Source organism: Hippocampus bargibanti, linkage group LG17 (genome assembly GCF_051943395.1).
Source record: "Hippocampus bargibanti isolate YZ-2025 linkage group LG17, ASM5194339v1, whole genome shotgun sequence".
NCBI classification, from domain to species: domain Eukaryota; kingdom Metazoa; phylum Chordata; class Actinopteri; order Syngnathiformes; family Syngnathidae; genus Hippocampus; species Hippocampus bargibanti.
Genome location: NC_142750.1, coordinates 300284 through 318197, shown reverse-complemented (window position 1 = coordinate 318197; position 17914 = coordinate 300284). Strand labels below are relative to the sequence as shown.

The following is a 17914-nucleotide window of genomic DNA, read 5'->3' as shown; positions in this document are numbered from 1 at the left end:
AAAACAAAAACAAGACAAGAAACGAAGGATAAAATGCCAGTGGGGAAAAAATGATTCTAAAGAGTAAATCGTGGATGAGGACTCCAGAGGTGTAAACACAAAAAATAGATCCCCTTTAATAAGATCAACAGTGGAATTGTGAAACCATCGGCAGTGGCAATCCATACAAAGTGAGCCGGTGGTACGCGGTGGTACATTTCCAGATATGCACTCGTGACGTCGCAGTGGATGAAAGCAGCCAACTGCGGTTTGACCATTTAAAAACAACCCTGAAGGTTCGCCACAAACGGTCTCAGCGGCAATTTTGGCCTTTGTGACCCCACCCCGAAATACTGCACTGATGGCGTGAAGGAAAGAACGGCGCTAAAATATGTCAATTCAAGAAAATATCTTTTGACAGCCCAACAAACGCAGCCATTTTGCCTGACTTTCCACGAGGAAAAAAAGCATGAGGGTCGCCATCTTGATCAAACCAGACCCGCTAATCCTTCATCAAATCTGTTCCCGTGTGACGAGGTCCCGAGAGGCGCGGCTGTAGAGACACATCGCATCTGCCGCCCGTCATTGATGAAACTTTATGGCTTCAAACAGCCCGTTGACGAAATGTACGGTCGGACGTGCGCGGATCCCGGCGCCGCCGTGCAATGCAGAGGTACAAGAGGCGGGACTTCAAGCGGAGGGGCTCCGACTTGGCGAGGGACCGGACGTCGGGGACGGAGCGCCGGCGCGTTGCCGCTTTGTTTGCCGGCGGCGTCGGCCGCCTCCTCGGCGGTCTGCGGCGCCGTCCTCTTTTCCGGCAACTTGGCCCTCCGGTCCCTCGGAGTTCTCCAACATTTCCTGAATGAGCGGCGGCATGGAGCCCGGAATCTCCATTTTCAGTGTGATCACTCGTTCTGCTCCTGCAAAAAGTGGCAGACGCCGTTCAAAAACAGCCGTGGGACCGCCACGCGCTTAGGTTACGCTTTCCTTCTCTCCAATTGTATTACGTCTGTGTAAGCCGACTGGCCTGATTGCCCAATTTGCCCTGGTATCAGATTTCATCTGTGCATATTTGACAACGAAGCCTCGCGACTTTGACTATGTCTATGTCTATGCTCCGATTGTATTGAATTTCCTTGATTTTTGAGAGCTTGAACTAGCTTTAGCTGGCCGCCGCGATGCTTACCCTTCACGCTGATGCTCCGCAGGTCCGTGATCTTCATCAGGATCTTGGGGAACATGCAAGGCTTGTCAGGTCTCCTCCTCCGGACATAGAGCTACAAACAAATTAGACAGACAACAAAACATTGCTTCAAAGGAGTCCATGTGACACACAAATGAGGCCTTTTCCGTGGATGTGATGTCTCGGGATTCTTCCGTCAAGCGCTACCGGGACCAGATCTAAACACGTGCCTACACCGCATTCCAAATAACGGTGATGTGTCAAACCTTCAGAGCTTCCAGCATGGGCTCCTGGAGAACATCCACTTTGTGCGACTCGTCCAGATCCTGACGGTCTGCGGGACAAACGCAAACACGGCCAACGCGTTGACTTGATGCATTCCCACGGCGGTCCGTCGACCGACCCATCGGGGAAAAAGGCTCCCTCCCCTCGCAGTACCTCCGCACAGCAGGCAGATGGCGCTGAGCAATCCAGTTTCGGCGTCGTCCATCTCCAGGGGGAGCAGCTGGCTGGCGAAGGAGAAGACCAGGTCGGTCAGCGGCCCGAAGCCGGCGTTGTGCATCTGCGTGCGGTTCAGAGTCAGACCGTCCGAGAAGGTCATGGTGTCCTGGTCCGGGGTGTAGCGGGTGCAGATCCTCAGGATCTGCGAAGAGAGGTCAGGGGTCGGGCCCGTCAGGGGATTTTGGCGCCGCCGTCAGCCACCGACCAGGATGTCCAGGCAGGCCGCTTTGAGAAGAGTGATCTGATCGGAGATGGTCAAGGTGGTGAAGCCGGGCAGCTGCTTGGCGAACTCCACCGTCTTGATGATGCACTTGGTGGACAGCTCGCTAAACTTGTCCCACAGGTTGACGTCCAGAGGGACGCGATGCTCGGCGCTGTTCTTCTGCCGCCGGGAAAAAGGGACAAAGCGCAATGAGGCGTGACGCCGCCGGGCGATACCTTCCAGGTGAAACCAAGGAAGTGCTCGGAGGGCAAACAAAATGCACTGACACCTCGGCTTAGGAACTTAATTGGCTCCCAGACAGTGTGTAATGCGAAAAGTGTGTATCCTAAAAATTACATTCCCATAGGAAACCATTCAAATGAGAATAATCCGTTCCCAGGTCCCCAGAAAACATCATTTTTGAATTTTCTAAGCCTTAAAACGACACAAAATATACCTTATTTTATCTATAATCAATGTGCTATGGTATTATAATGAAAGAAATAAACTGTACTATATAATAAAGTGGTTTTATTTACCTTTGTGATGGTCGTTGATGACTTGATGGAATGGAGTGACCACTTCCATCAGCATTAAACACTTGATAAGGAACGAAGCCTTCTTCTTTCACCATCTTGAGGAATGATCCCTCGGAGGTGCTTTCTCTGCCATCATTTTACCTAGTTCCTCATCAAATGTGTGCTGTTTAGCTGGCTTGATAGCTTTTTGCATCAAGTGTACAGATGGCTCTTGCGGGTTATTTGTGGAGCCTGATTGATGGGATATTTTCACCTTGGTGTTTTCTATCCATTTTCTCACTCTGTCGTCTGCCTGTCTCTTTAATGTTTAAACCCCACCACCCTTCACTGCTGCGTTCTTGACCAATCACGAGGCTTTGACTGAAGACTGGGGGCGGGGAAAAGAGGACAATAACATTCGGCTGCCATTTTCTTGTTAGGAGCATGGGCTCATTCGCGAACGACACATCACTCAATGTGGCGCTCCGTGTGTATTCAGAAAAATAGTTTGTATGCCAAGGTAAAATGTTCATCAATTCAACGTTCGTAAACCGAAAAGTTCGTAAGCTTCGTAGGGCTTCGTAAAGCGAGGTATCACCGTACCGTGGTGTACTTCCCCAGCTGGCCCAGGGAGGGAAACGTATCTTGGTGGGCGCGACGAACGCGCTCAATCATCTGCTCCGTTTCTGCCGACAAGACGTAGCGCTCCGCCTCCACCTGCCTCTTCTCGTCCTTCTTCTTCTTCGTCCGGTCATTTCGGACCACTGGGCACAGAGGCGCCGGACGTCAATTTTTGGCGGTCGGTCATAAAGCTCCGTCCCGGATCCAAACAATACGGCGGGTCGGATCAGTCATGACTGCCACGTATGACTTTGACGACACATTCAGTACGACGCTCGTCGTTTGCAGTGGCGATTCAAATGTTGTTTTTCCCTCCTGTATGCCATATCGTTAGAATAGCTGGCTAGCTATTAGCTACATCTATTTGCTATCTATGAGCTATCTAGCTGGCTATATAGCTAGCAATTTATTAGCTGTCTATCTATTAGCTATCTAGCTAGCTAGCTCACTATCTAGCTTGCTATCTACAGTATTAGCTAGCGAGCTATTAGCTACATAAATTTGTTATCTATGAGCTATCAAGCTGGCTATCTTGCTAGCTAGCTATTAGCTGTCTATCGAGCTAGCTATATCGATTCTGAATCTACACGCTGGCGCGTGTGGCTGCCGCTGCTCACTTGCACAAAAAATATCCTGTGACTGTAAAGTGTCCTTGAGAGTTTTGAAAGGCGCTTCTAAATGAAATGTATTATTCTAATAATATGTAATAATACAGTAAAGTCTCGTTATATCGATATCGGATATATCGATAGTCCCGGTTATATCGATACTATTTCTATGTATGCACGGAGAAAATTACATGCAAACAGGGTCGGATATATCGATAGTCCCGGTTATATCGATATTTTTTCGGACTCCCTTGAATATCGATAGAACGAGACTTTACTGTATATGGCTGCTGTCCGCTTCTATCCCCAGTGACCCAAAATAGCCACCGGAGGGCGACAAGGGTCGCCAACAACAACTCAAATTCGAGTACAACGACGGACTTGACGGGGAGAAAACTCAAAATGGCGTCACTTGGAGGCGCGTTTCCCCCCGCTTTATGGTCAACTCACACTCTTTGGACATGCCAACCTGGAGGCATTTCTGCAGGCGACACGACTGACAGCGGTTGCGCGTCACTTTGTTGATGACGCAAACTTTATCTCGATGGCAAGTGTACGCCATGTTTTTCTGGATGCTCCTTCGAAAAAATCCCTGAAACACAGACGACATTCCTTTAGAGAAGGCCGCCTGACCTTTGACCTCCGCCAACCCAAACCCCGCGCGTGTGAGCCGAGACCAGCAAAGACTTCCAACGGTTAACCAAGTCAATAGTAATTGCGTGTCTGTTTATTGGATTAGATAGCGCAAAGAGGATTAGCCATCCTCGGGGAGGTGTAAAGGTCGCGGCCTCCGCCCCGTTGTCACGTAACGCAAGCACCCCGCCGACCGCAGCAGGGTGGAAGGTTTATTGATCATGATATGTGTCAATCATAACTTGTGTTAAAATAACCGATTGTAAACAATAACGGGGGAGTTTGTCTACGATGACTATAATATAAATGTCTGTCTGTCTGGATTGCTAGCTATCTAGCTAGCTATTAGCTGTCTGGCTCGCTGGATAGCTATCTAGCTGACCAGCTATTAGCTAGCTAGCTAGTTAACTGGCTAGCTAGCTGGCTCCCTTTCTATCTGAGTTATTCCGGGTTGAGTGAACGCTGAACGCCTAGCTAGCTAGCTATTTGCTATCTGTTTGCTATTTATTATCAATTAGCTATTTGTTGTCTGTCTGTCTGGATGGCTATCTATAAGCTGTCTGGGTCGCTGGATAGCTATCTATCTGACTAGCTATTAGCTATATGGCTATCTATCTAGCTAGCTAGCTAAAATAAAGTTGTTGTCCCGTGACTGTAAAGTGTCCTTGAGAGTTTTGAAAGGCGCTTATAAATGAAATGTATTATTAATATGATTATGATTATGACTTCCCTGGTGACGTGGGTCGGTGGGTGGGCGCCATTTTGCATACCTTGCAACCCTCGCAGGCGCTGACTCCATAGTGGTAGCCGGACGATTTATCCTGACATACGAAGCACGGCTTGTAGATGCGCGGCGGAGGCGGCGGAGACGAGGGGCTGGTGACCAGCAAGTCTTCTCCGGAACTGCTGCTTTCCGTTTCGATGGCTGCAAAGACGTCAACAAACAACAACAAACGACAACAATGACAAATGGAGTGTGACGCCCATTCAATGAGGTCAATGAGAATGGAAAAGCGCAACGTGGAGTGCCCTTCCCCAATTTGTTTGGGTGTCGGTTTATCTTGCGGGGGTGCGCCACTCAAGCGCTGGTCAGCCCTCTGGCAATTTTTTTCACTTCCACGAGAGGGTGCTGCTCACCTACAAAAAAATATCCTGCGCCTGTAAAGTGATCTTGAGAGTTTTGAAAGGCGCTTCGAAATCAAATGTATTATGATTATGATTATTATGATTATTGAAAAAAAATCCCAGCTTTGAAACGTTTGATGTCACTTTGCACGCTTTCTTTGCTCCTCCACGACTTGCATGGTCAACTTCCGTATGGATTCCAAGTTTTGAAGATTCGGGCCTCGCGAGCCTTTTGCTTTTTTGTTCAGAGACACGCCAATGATGGAGTGTGACACATTCTAAGGTCACGACCCCCCAGATTAAAAACACAATCCCTTTGCGGCCCCCCCACGCCCTAACCTCTAACCTGACACACTTGGGCGCGCACACACACACACACACACACACACACACACACACACACACACACAGTGGTCCCCCCCCCCACTCCCACGGCAACCATACCAGACATTCCACGATGGCGAGGTCGGGCTTCCCTCCCTTGACGTGCTCTCTTTGAGCAAAGAGGAACAAGATGTGGAAACGAGGGCTCTCCCTGATCCCGAGTCCCGCAGGCTTTGCAGGCTTTGTCCAAGTGGACATTTTCATGCCGCCACATTTGCGCTTGTGGCAAAGGAGTTGCCACTTTCCGATGATTGGGCCTTCTTGGCAAGGTGCTTGCGCAACAACGGGAGAAACGGCGGCTTACAAGTTGATTTTCAAGCCACACCTGCAAGCTCCGCCGTGTTTAAAATAATAATAATAAGAATACATTTGATTTCTAAAGCGCCTTTCAAAACTCTCAAGGTCACTTTTCAGTCACAGATCAGTTTTTCTGTGGGTGAGCAACGGCAGCCACACGCGCCAGCGGTCACTCAATCCGGAAGTAACTCAAATAGATAGAAAGCTAGCTAATAGATAGCTAATCGATAGACAGCTAGCTCGATAGCTGTATAACTAATAGATAGCTAATTTATGCACCCTCCACACAATTATTCGGCACCATTCCATTTAATTTTGAGATTGTTTTTTTTTAAATCAACTTATTTAATTGATATGCTATCTATTAGCTGGCTAGCCATCTATTAGCTATCTTAATTTTGAGATATCAAGCTGCCTAGCTAGCTATCTATCAGCTATCTATTGGCTGTCTAAGCTGCCTAGCTAGCTAGCTATCAGCTATCTATTGGCTGGCTATCTGGCTATCCAGCTGGTTGGCTATCTATTAGCTATCTATCGGCTATCCATTAGCTATCTTTAGCTATTAGTTATCTAGCTGGCTATCTATTAGCTAAATAGCTAGCTTTCTGTCTATTTAAGTTACTTCCAGGTTGAGTGAACGCTGACATGTGTGGCTGCCGCTGCTCACCCATCGATAAACTTATCCTGTGATTGTAAAGTGACCTTGAGAGTTTTGAAAGGCATTTAAAAATGAAATGGATTATTCTTATTCATTCGCTACTTGGCGTCACAGCGCGCATATTTGGTCGGATAGGACGTCTTTTCAGCCATTTTTGTTCAGGTGGCGTACGGACGGACGGACGGACGGACGAAGGGAGACCATTTCAGCTAAACTTTGGGCCTACAAGAGGCCTAAAAGTGACGTGACTTTGTCAAGGACTCCGACTTCCTCAAAGCGGCTTTGCTCCGCCAGGCTTTTATCTTGAAGCTGACGGCGCCTTTTGATATCAACACGGACACGCAAGTATTCAACTGCTCCCTTTTCGCACACTCGAGTCAAACTTAGTCGGCGTAGTCGCCGCACATTCCGCCGCGGCAAACTGCCGGAGGATCCGTGGAGTGTACACGGCCGCCCCTTGTGTGCCTCAAGCAGAAAGGGGAGGGGGCATTGAGTGCAGAGAACTGATGAGTGGGCAGCTGACGCAGGAAAGAAAGAGGCAGGCAGATACAAGGTGGAGAAAGCCACGGAGAGATGTAGGTCACTTCCCAATTGGCCGTGACTCATTGCTCTGGCTCACGCACACACATTCCCGTTTCAATTCTTTTTGTGAGGTCCGGAGAACTCCAGGTCAGGAGTGAGCACCGCCGTTGCTGATGAGTGTAGAGAAGAACCAGTGTTCCATTTGAACACCAAATAATCACCCTATTTCCCACTTCAACTACTTTAAAAACAAAGAAATACAAAGTGGACTTGAAACTGAAATAACAACAGGATTGAAGTTTCTGAATGGGTACATTCAAAGTCCTCAGCCTTGTAGTGAATTTGGTTAAAATATGGTTTTACGTTTTGTGGTATGAACTTTTTCCTTTTTCTCATCAACTACACACAGTGAGTAAAAAGTGTGCGTATCCAAGTGAAATGAAAATACACACCAAAAAAATCTTTTTGTGTGAATTTGTGAGGACTTCTCTGAAACTTTAACAGATGCATATATAGACCCTCTCGAAGCCTTCAGAATGAAAAACTTGTGAGGACCAGGCAAAAGGTCCTCACCTGTCAATGTCCTCACTACGTATGGTATAAAATGTTAGTGGTCCTCAAGACTAGTCATACAAACACACACACACACACACACACACACAAAGCCAAGTAGCGTCCCACGGCTACCGTCGTCGCATTCGAATGTGCGTCTGTGTCCACTCGGCCTTTTGACCTTTGAACCGGCTTGATGCTCATCATTCCAGTCACAAAGACACACAGATAGACACTCGCGAGGGAGGGACGCGTCCCCCCACCCCGACGGGGCTGCGGTGGGGTGAGGTGGTCCTACATCAACAAAAACGCAACGCACTAACGTTAGCTCTCGATCAAAACATCGCTTAACGTGGGTTCGGACTGTGAATCAGTCTTCAGAGTTTGACATATATGAATCATCTTTCCTTTTTTGTCAAAATGCATTTTTATCATCAGGCATTTTTTTTTAATCATACCTCAGTTTACGAACGCTTTAGCTCACCAACTTTTCGCCTTACAAACATTAAATTTAACAAAATATAATCTTTGTGTGACTTAGCATCCCAGAACCAGTACGCTAAGTCGGCCATTGCTTCCATCCATTGACAACCCCCATCACAAAGGTCAATAAAATGACTTGATTATACAGTAGTTTGTTTATTTATTTAACTAAAATACAATAGCACATTCTTATACATAAAATAAGGTATATTTTATGTAGTTTTAAGGTGTATTTAGTCGAAAAGTGTGTTTTATGGGAACCTGGGAACGGATGATTCTCATTTTAATGGTTTCTTATGGGAAAGAAACGTTTGGCAGACAAACTTTTGGCCTTACACACACTTTCTGGGAACCAATTAAGTTGCTAAGCTGAGGTATCAGTGTATTTTGACTTTTGCCAAATGAAGCATTGGTCAGATGTGCATCTGAAGCGGTTGGCTTGGGTGACACGACACGAACAAGGGGAAGAAGGCGTCCAGACCGTAACACGGGACCAGATTACTACATACTTGGCAATAAAGATGATTCTGATCCCGATTCTTGGCAGGAAAATCACGACTCGGGCCGCTAACTGAGGCCGGGCGGTTGTTGATGGACTCAAAGGGCCACTTGAGTGAAAGGCTGGCAAATGACATCACTTTTAGAAGCCCAAGAAGAGCCATAAAGATAAAGGCCATTGAGCAAGTGACCACATGAAAAAAAAGCAATTCATTGCGGGCCCAATGTGGCACTTGGCGACTTCAATCAAAACACCTTTTTCCCCTTAAAATTGGCAACAAACACAACAACAAAGTCCTTTTGCCAATGCTAGTTTTCAAGGGTCCAGAAGCATTTTCGGTCCGCTTGAACACGAAATACAAACGGCTTGTTTCTGGACAGAGGAGCTCAAATCTGGCAAGGCGTGAGTCACCTTCATGAGAAGTTTTGAAAAACAAAACACACACACACACACACACACATTTTTCAGACGACATCGTTTCAGAAGAACAAAGTGACGTCTATGTGTAATTTAGGGAAAAAAAGACGAGTGACTCACAGTGACAAGATCCGCTCCAGTGTCTGCCGCCCACCGGGGAGCCGCCGAACGGCCTCTGCGGTCCCCCGACGCCGACGGCGGACAGGAGTCCTTGCTCGGGCTCCAAGCCCAGTGCTCCGTGGTAATAGTCCATGGCCAGGAAGGAGCTCCCGCTCGGGCTGCGGGGGCTGCGGGGACTCAAGCCCGCAACGTCCGAGTTTTCGTACATGGCCGCTCTTGCGTTTGAGCAGACCAAACAGCCGCAATGAAAGGCAAGGGACGCTTAAAAGAGCTCCGATGGGCGAAGGAGAAGGGGGAAGGGCAGAAACGAGCCGTCCTTTTGACCTTTCAACCCTCCACGACGTCGCACTTTTCTTCTCAAACTCCGCCACGATGTCGCCTTATTATTCTCTCCGCTTTGACTGACATTCGCCGGGCTACAAGTGCTCCGAAATTCAAGGACGAGAAAGGGACGGACGGGGAGGCGCTTTCGAAGCACCCAAATAAAATCACGATCGGGACGGCGTTCCACGTGCTGCGTGTTGACTTGAAGAGAAATCCGAACGTACCCGGTTCCGACTCGAAAATCCTTCCAAAAACAAACCGAAGCGAGACCGAAAGAAAAGCGAGCGTCGCTTCCTCGAAGCCGTCCCGCTCTCGGGGCTTCGAAATGCGGCGAGCCGGCGACCGGCCTGAGGTTCAGTCCTGGTCCGCCCGCCCGCGGAAGCTCCGAGGGGCTCTCGGAAATGCTCCCAAGTCAAGAGGTCCGCTGCGCTCCGGTCGGCGGCGGGCGCCCTTCGACGACTCCGCGCGGCGGCCGATACCGAAAGGGACTTTGGGGCCGCCGCGACGTGTCAATCAAACGGGGACGCGCAACGGCGGACGGCCCGAGAAGCCCAACGCAAGTCGGCGCGGCTCGTCTTGTGGAGAGCTTTCGCCTTTTTGTGTTGGGTTAGGGTTGTGTTCCGCCAGTGTCCTGTGGTAAGCCCCGGTCTCCGGCCCCCGGCCCGTCCTCGTTGGCCTCTTTCTCTCTTCCTCTCTTTCGAAACGCCTCCTCGGCCCCTCGCCAGCTGAACACGAGCGCCACCCATCCGCCATTCCGCCATTGTCAACGCAACTTAGCTTAGCAAAACATTAGCAGCGGTCCAAAGTCACAACAAATATTTCCCACTGAACTGCGGTGGCATTATTAGTGTAGTATCTTAGTTTAGATACATGAAAGAATACACATTTAACAAAATGTACGGCCCGCTTTGCTAATTTTGTTTTTTTACATTCACAAATTTTAGCTAGCTAGCTAGATAGATAGATACTGTAGTTAACTCGATAGCTAGATAGTAGCGATGTGTCGTTCGCGAACGATCCGGTTCTTCGAGACGGATCTCTGAAGTGAACGAAGAGAGCCATTTCCGAACAAGGAAAGCTGGAAATGGGAGCCGACTTTTTTTGTCCTCTATTCCCCGGTCTTCGGTTTAAGCCGCACGTGATTGGTCGATATCCGTGGTAGAGGAGGAAGGGGAGAATTACAGACACGCAGCAGTAGGGAGAAGGAGGGAATGGAGGGACATTAAGGTAGACAGATGGACAAATGTTATCACATTATGCTGTTATTCAATTAGATGTTTTTACTAGTTGGTATGATAGCATTATTAATATGAAAAGTAAATTAGTGACAACTGATCATCAGATCAGAGTAATCACACGGAAAGTCAAAGTTAGCATCCGCTAACTCTGTGCACATATAAATCAAGCCATATAAATAAAATTATTTGATAACGCATATTTTTTATATGAGTAATTCGTTTTTCATATAATTTTACATGATTTTTGGTAGTTAGTTAGTTTAAGCAACAACAAAAAAAATATTTATAAACTGAGGAGCCATTCGGGAGCCGAAGAGCCGGATCTTTTAAGTGAGCCGAGCCAAAAAAATGAGAGCAGAGAATTTGGGTCTGTGGGCCAAAATGACAAAGCTCTCAGCAAGCGGTCTCTCACCCCATTTATTGCTGTTGGCAGGGATGTGCGCCGCCCATGATGTGGACAAAAACAGGACACACTTTTTCTTGTGCTTGTGTGTGTGTGAGAGAGAGAGAGACCACTTTGGCCTATTATTGAAATAAAAACAGCTCCATCTAAGTTGCTTCCAAAAATGTCCACAGCGAGTATCAAGAGGTGTTCTAACACCCCCCCCCACACACACACACACCTCAATGTGGCATGAAAAGTGAACACGCGGATTCTTTTCCAGATCGGTGGCATCATGAGAACTGGAAGAAAGCCTGCAGGCACAGACGGAAGCATGAAGGTCTCGCGGTCGCCGGACGTGACGTGACGAGCGATGTTGTCAATGCGGACCGAAGTGATGGGGAATCCCAAGCTTTCACAGCCACTCCATTGTTTCAAAAGATGCCCCTTTGCTAGCTAGTCTAGATAAAATATCCGTTTGCCAAATAGCAATAGAGCGTAAAAGCAATACTGACATATGCTCAGTAACAATGTATTCAAACGCGAGGTGAAAAGGTCACCGCTCACATGCACACATATAGCTTGCAAAAGCAGTTCACCACAAGCTTGAGCAAAAAAGCGCAGATGCTTAGCAGTTGACAGGAAACCAAGACGGACGGCGAGCGAAGAAGCGGAACAACAGCCGGGGACGCATCTCAAGCGTTCGTGGGACGAGAGAACCGCAGCGGAAGCGACGCCTGCACTTGTCACATGCTGATATTTGTAAAGCGCAAGCACACGTCGTCTCAACTCAAGTTCACTCTAAAAACCAGAGACTCAATTAGACAGACAGAGAAGTATTGGAGCTCTGCGGATGGAGAAGGGCTGCCTTCTCACATCAGATGGTTCAAACTGTCTCTCCAGATCTGTTGGTGCTCTGCTTGATCTTCAAAATAAAGGCTTGCAGTTCAATCTGTAGGTCCCTTCGGATTTATAGAACCTTGAAAAAAAAAAGGTTGCACGACGACAACGAAAAATTCCCCTTCAACAAAAAGTTGATCAATTAACGAGAATTGCTTCTTTTGCGTCTTTGCAAAAGTGACATTTCAAAAGTGGCCTTTTAACCATTCAACACATCACCATATATTTCAGTGCTAAAAAAAGACGCAGCGGCACCACACCACGCTAAAATGCATCCAGAGAAACCCGCGAGGCTTTCTTTTATCATTTAACAAATAATATAAAGATATTAAGATTTTAATGTCATCATTTCTGATAAGTCATCAACCAGTGAAGTTCCCGAAAAGAAAAAAAAAACCCTCAAGCAATCAGAAGTGAAGACGCCACTGGGATGAGGCACACCGGCACCGCTCTCTCTGTCAGTTGTGGCGGTCTCCGTCCTCCTCCTCCTCCTCCTCAAAGACATCGGCGACGGTCCTGCGGTTTCAAGCATCCAAAGTGGATGGCACGCAACGATCAATACCATTTGGGACTGACTTGATGGCGCGTTGATAGCAAAAGACTTACTTGTAGATTGAGCCGCTCACTTTGTCAAGGAAGCCCCCTGCCGCAAACGGAATCCTTATTGGCAACATCGCGTGGCGTCAAAACATCAATCGTCCTCTTTCATATGATCGAACACAATTAGCTTCCTTTTTTTACTGGCCAAAAAATGTCAAAAGCGCGCGCGCGCGCACGCACGCACGCACGCACGCACGCACGCGCGCACACACACACACACACACACACACACACACACACACACACACACACACACACACACACACACACACACACACACACACGAGCAATTAGACTTTGCTAGTTGGGGAATGTAAAGAAGGACAACGACCACCAGGGGGAGACGTGACGGGAGGCTTCGGCGGTGCGCCGTGACGTTCAATCAAACCAACGGGACTTTTTGTCTTCTTTTGACTCCAAAAGTGAGGCGGCTTGGTTTTGTCGTCACTCACCGGGTTGGCAAAGGGCTCGACACGCGGGACACGCGTGGCAGAAGCTGCACATCTGACAAAACAAGCAAGCAAAAGCCACAGTGACTCGCTCCATTCCAGCGCCATTGTTTGTTTCTGTCCAATGAATGCAGTGGTATATCGTTGCATTTTTGTCAAGTACGACATGGTTTTTGGTGGGATTTTCCAAGATATGCAGTTTATGATGACGTATTACACGTTTCTCTCATGTTGCTTCTTGAAATTTCCCAATGCGACGACAAGAAACAGGGAAAAATGCATTGAAGTTGCCGCTCTTTTTGCTAACACTCCAGTTTATAAAGGTGACCAAGTTGTATTTTGATAACTCATGGAAGTGGTTGGGTATATATTTTTCTCCATAACTGCCAAGTTTCAAGCAAAATGAAGCATTAGCATCTATATTTCTAGAGCTGGCAATTTTCTTTCCTCATATTCCGTGACAGCCATTTTGGATTTCTGACGAAAATCTGCCTGCATTCGATCGTTGATATTTGCTCGTTTATATTGTCGATCTTTTCTGTTGTTTTGAATTTCAAAAGCTTCCCAGTGGTACCTTACTCGCTAATACATAGCTAATGGATAGTAAGCCAGCTCATCGGGTTGTTTTTCAAAGCTGTGCCATAAGAAAAAAAATGATGAGGAAAGCCCAGTGGGCGCCTCTCTCCCCTCCCTCACCTCCTCCCCTCCCTCACCTTGCAGTGGTGGCAATGTTGCGACTGCTCTCCTTCTTGGCAAGGACACTTTTGGCAGCTGTCGCAGTGCTGAAAGGAGACAACGTGCGTCCCGGTCACTCTCACTTCGCACAAGCCACAGCGACAGGTAGGTATGTACGCACGCGCACACGCACGCGCACGCACGCCAAGTATGGATGTAAAAAGACATGTCTTTTTTTGGTGGTCCTTTCAAAATGGTGGCCGTGTGCCTTGTTTACTTGCGCTTTTGGAAAAAGCGGACGCTTACCTCACAGATTTGGCAGTGTGCACAGATGGAGCCACGCTGGTATTTGCCTTCGTCTTCGTCATCGTCATCGTCGCCCTTGTCCTCCTCATTGTCGTCGTCGTCGCCATGTTGGCTATCGTCATCGAGGTGGTGGTCTGCAAGTGTGATCAGCACACAATCTTCTGGTCATCAAGTCAAACACCGGCGGCGGCTTCCCTCCCGGTGTCCGTATTTCCATTTTTCATTACCCGCATAATGTTTGTTTTGTACCTAATGCCCCCCCCCCCCCGTCATGTCAGCTAGCTGGCTATCTATTAGCTAGCTAGCTACTCAATGTATTAGCTAACTGACTCTTTAGCTAGCAAGCTGTATAACTATCTAAGTGGCTAGCTATCTAGCTGTTGGCTATCAGCTATCTACTAGCTGGTTAGCTAGCTTTCTATCTATTTACTTCCGGGTTAAGTGAACGCTGGCGTGTGTGGCTGCCGCTGCTCACCTACAGAAAAACTGATCCTGTGACTGTAAAGTGACCTTGAGAGTTTTGAAAGGCGCTTACAAACGAAGTGTATTATTATTATTATTATTATAGATGGGAAGAAAGAGAGAAGGTTTGACTGGGCCGTTGGAAAGCGCCTGTTGGGCAGGCCACAAAACCTTCTGGGCGTCGCCAACTTTGTCGTCCAAGTTGCAAAATGTCCCAAAGTGGCCCTCCTGCACGCCTCCGCCCCCCCCCAAAACTGAAGTCTCCCTGCATCTATTTCAGGTGGTGTCAAACATACAGCCCGCGGGCCGCAACCGGCCCCCGAGCAGGTTTGATCAGGCCCGCAAGATCATTTAAAAGTGAGAAAAAAATGCAAAAACGACACGGAATTGATATTTTTTAATGAGGTGCCATTCAAGGATTGTCCACTAGAGGCCAAAGTGGTACCGTTTCAATCAACGTTTTTTTTCTCAACACCCTCATTAGCCAAAATGTCATGCTCCAAAAAGAGACGAGTAGATGAGGAGTGTCGAATTTTCAATGAAAAATGAACCATGTCATATTTGTTTTGACAGAGATACGTGGGAAACAATTGTGCTTGCTGTGTTTTCAACAAGTTTCGCTATTGAAAGAATGCTATTTGGCTATTTATAGCACGTATGCTATCATTTGACATCTAGCGAGGCCATCTGTGGCCCGCCGTGTCAAATGACTGCGTGGACCTCGGCTATCATGCTCACTTTCTCTGTCAATGCGGCTCAATCCAATTGGACAAAAGTCAAAGAATACAAATGCAAATCTCGGTGAGAATCAAAAAGCCTCAATGCGGGCCAAAGCAGAGGCGTACAATGTACAATGCGTGGTTTTTTTTGGGGGTGCTCTCTCTCTCTCTCTCTCTCTCTTTGTCTTTCTTGTGCAGTCTTCCACGTCGCTAGCTAGTGCGGCGTGTACGAAGAACTTGGGGTCGGTGGGCTTCAGGTGGGCCACTTCAATTCCCTCAAAGTGCTCATAACTCTAAAAGTGCAGTCGGGGGGGAAAAGAACAGAGTGGAAACAAGACAGAAAGGGACAATTGGTCAGCTCCAAAGTGCCGAGAGGGCCACTTGGAAAGAAAAAAAAAAACAAAAAAAAACAGCCAAGCGAGGTCGAGGTCCTTGCCATGTCACCAGTGTCTGAAATAACGTCTGCCCGGACGCCCGGGGCATGCAACTTTTACGTCGGGCGTACAACTTACAAAATGTCTGAACGATGATTGCATTCAAAATCGAACGAAAATCTTCATTCGGTTCGTTTGTCAATTTGCATACTCGGCACGGCATCCAATCAGAAGCCTGCTTTGTGCTTCCAGACTTTCCCCGAGTGTTATAAGGTCGTGTATTTGCGTCTTATTTTCCAAAGTAGATGCAGTTGAAGGTCATCGCTCCCGTGTCAAACTGGAGAGTCGTTGAAATCCACTCAAGTCTCCAGCAGCATTTCTGAATGACAGTTGCTAGCGTAGCCGCGGGGAAATCAAGTCCTCATTTTCATCGGGATTTCCAAGTCTACTTGACGTTTGGATGAAAAGGACTAAAAGCGAGCTAGCTATTTGCTATTTATTAGCTGGCTGGCTAGCTATCTATTGCTATATCTGTTAGCTATACAGCTGGCTAGATTTCTATTAGCTAGCTGACTAGCTTTCTATCTATTTGAGTAACTTCCGGGGTGAGTGAACGCTGGTGCATGTGGCTGCCGCTGCTCACCCACAGAAAAACTTATCCTGTGACTGTATAGTGACCTTGAGTTTTGAAAGGCGCTTAGAAATGAAATGGATTATTATTACATTACATTAACTGACCTTTATGATTTGTCGTCGTCATCATCATCGTCATCATCATCGTCGTTATCGCCATCATCATCGTCGTTATCGCCATCATCATCATCGTCGTCATCATCATCGTCGTTATCATCGTCGTCATCATCGTTATCGTCGTCATCATCATCATCGTCGCCGTCATCATCATCATCGTCGTCATCATCATCATCGTCGTCATCGTCTTCGTCACGGTCGGCCGCGAGGCCTCGCTCACGGCGAAAGCGGCTCTCCTGCGCCTCGGCGGCGGGAGCCGACGGGGCGTGGAAGGAGCAGAGCAGCGCCATCAGCAGCGCAACGATCACATTTCTCACGGACGCCATGTCTGCGGCCAAAGATTCCCGCCAAGAGGAGTCGGCAATTGTTGTCGGGCAACCGCAACGTCCAAGCCGCGCTCGCTCGCTCGACGGAAAATATTCCAAGCGGCGTTCCGGGGACGCGTTTCCGCTTTCCGGGCCGACGTCACGCCAAAAAAACAAAAAACAAGTCCTGGATTTGAACGGCGGCTTCTCAGCGCTGACTTTGATGGGAGCCACCGGCGCGAGGCGAGTCAAAAAGCCGGACAGCAACCCGCGGGGTAACTTGATCAGGTGGCTGCCCGGAGGGGGGGCTTAAGATTGATGGACAGGGGCAAATGGCGCTCACCGGTCACTGAGGGGAAAGGCAGCGAGCCATTCAAGGGCCCGCTTTGAAGGTTTGCGCCGAACAAAGCCTTGTTCACATCCAAAAACTAGCGGCCATGTTTTCGCACTTTCTCTCTGGAACGAAGATTTCAAAAGCTTCATTCAAACGTTTGATTGGAAAAAAATAATCCTAATTTTGTTGGAAGTTGTACGCTTGACATAAAAGTTGCACGCCCCGGGCGTCCAGGCAGACGTTATTTCAGACACGGCGACTTTTTAAAAGCGCGCAACGCCGCAGTCGGTGTCGAGACGAAGACGACTCCATTGGTGCAAACGACATTTCACGTCGGGACGCTCGGAAGCTAAAATGGCGCCCGGACCAAGACGGCAAAGTATCTGAAAGTGGAGATGAGCTCACACACGCCGACGACATTCCTCCAATTTAAAAATAATCCTTCAAAGCATCAAATGGGGTCAGCGGATCCGCCCGGACGCCATCTTGGAAAAAGGCATCCACCTCCGAGAAAAGAAAAAGAGGCTCGCTGACCAGATGACTGCAGAATGTGCCGGATCAGCCCGTCCGTCAAGCGGACTCCAACCCCCCCGGAGGTCGTTTGCTTCCGTCAGTAAGATGTACGGTGATGCCTTGGCTTACGAACTTCATTGGTTCCCAGACAGTGTGGAAGGCGAAAGGTGTGTATCCCAAACATTCATTTCCCGCAGGAAACCATTAAAATGAGAATAATCCGTTCCCAGGTCCCCACCAAACATCATTTTTGACTAAATAAGCCTTAAAACTAGACAAAA

At 48.0% G+C, this 17914-nt stretch overlaps 2 protein-coding genes and 1 long non-coding RNA gene across 4 annotated transcripts; 1 reads left to right on the top strand and 2 right to left on the bottom strand.

Moving 5' to 3' along the window:
• Nucleotides 1-90: 90 nt before the first annotated feature.
• Nucleotides 91-10388, bottom strand: LOC148885045 (retinoic acid receptor alpha-A-like). 2 transcript variants are annotated; one of them, XM_089017957.1, is made up of 9 exons: nt 9303-10388; nt 5016-5170; nt 4063-4204; nt 2987-3147; nt 1869-2042; nt 1601-1805; nt 1429-1496; nt 1166-1256; nt 91-899 (listed from the first exon to the last, which is right to left on the bottom strand). In XM_089017957.1, exons 1-9 carry the CDS (start codon nt 9508-9510, stop codon nt 670-672), a joined length of 1434 nt encoding a protein of 477 aa, XP_088874083.1. In that variant the 5' UTR covers nt 9511-10388; the 3' UTR covers nt 91-669. The 2 variants fall into 2 exon arrangements, with proteins under 2 accessions (XP_088874083.1, XP_088874082.1); XM_089017956.1 differs by having other exon boundaries at nt 1869-2045; nt 9303-10361.
• Nucleotides 10127-12197, top strand: LOC148885044 (uncharacterized). Its single transcript, XR_016117987.1, has 2 exons — nt 10127-10262; nt 11530-12197. It is a non-coding gene; the product is annotated as an uncharacterized LOC148885044 (long non-coding RNA).
• A 269-nt stretch (nt 12198-12466) lies between these two features.
• LOC148885043 (uncharacterized) lies at nt 12467-17824 on the bottom strand. The gene is made up of 6 exons (XM_089019326.1): nt 16477-17824; nt 14177-14334; nt 13909-13977; nt 13199-13250; nt 12753-12789; nt 12467-12662 (listed from the first exon to the last, which is right to left on the bottom strand). Exons 1-6 carry the CDS (start codon nt 16805-16807, stop codon nt 12605-12607), a joined length of 705 nt encoding a protein of 234 aa, XP_088875452.1. The 5' UTR covers nt 16808-17824; the 3' UTR covers nt 12467-12604.
• Nucleotides 17825-17914: the final 90 nt, after the last annotated feature.

Coding starts and splice junctions, on each gene's coding strand:
- LOC148885045 (XM_089017956.1), bottom strand. CDS start 9,510: ATGTACGAAAACTCGGACGTTGCGGGCTTGAGTCCCCGCAGCCCCCGC. Junction 1,257..1,428: donor CCATGCTGGAAGCTCTGAAG/GTTTGACACATC, acceptor ATTTGTTTGTAG/CTCTATGTCCGGAGGAGGAG. Junction 900..1,165: donor GCGGAGCATCAGCGTGAAGG/GTAAGCATCGCG, acceptor CACTTTTTGCAG/GAGCAGAACGAGTGATCACA.
- LOC148885043 (XM_089019326.1), bottom strand. CDS start 16,807: ATGGCGTCCGTGAGAAATGTGATCGTTGCGCTGCTGATGGCGCTGCTC. Junction 14,335..16,476: donor TGATGATGACGACGACAAAT/CATAAAGGTCAG, acceptor GATGACCAGAAG/ATTGTGTGCTGATCACACTT. Junction 12,790..13,198: donor TCGAGCCCTTTGCCAACCCG/GTGAGTGACGAC, acceptor CGTTTGCGGCAG/GGGGCTTCCTTGACAAAGTG.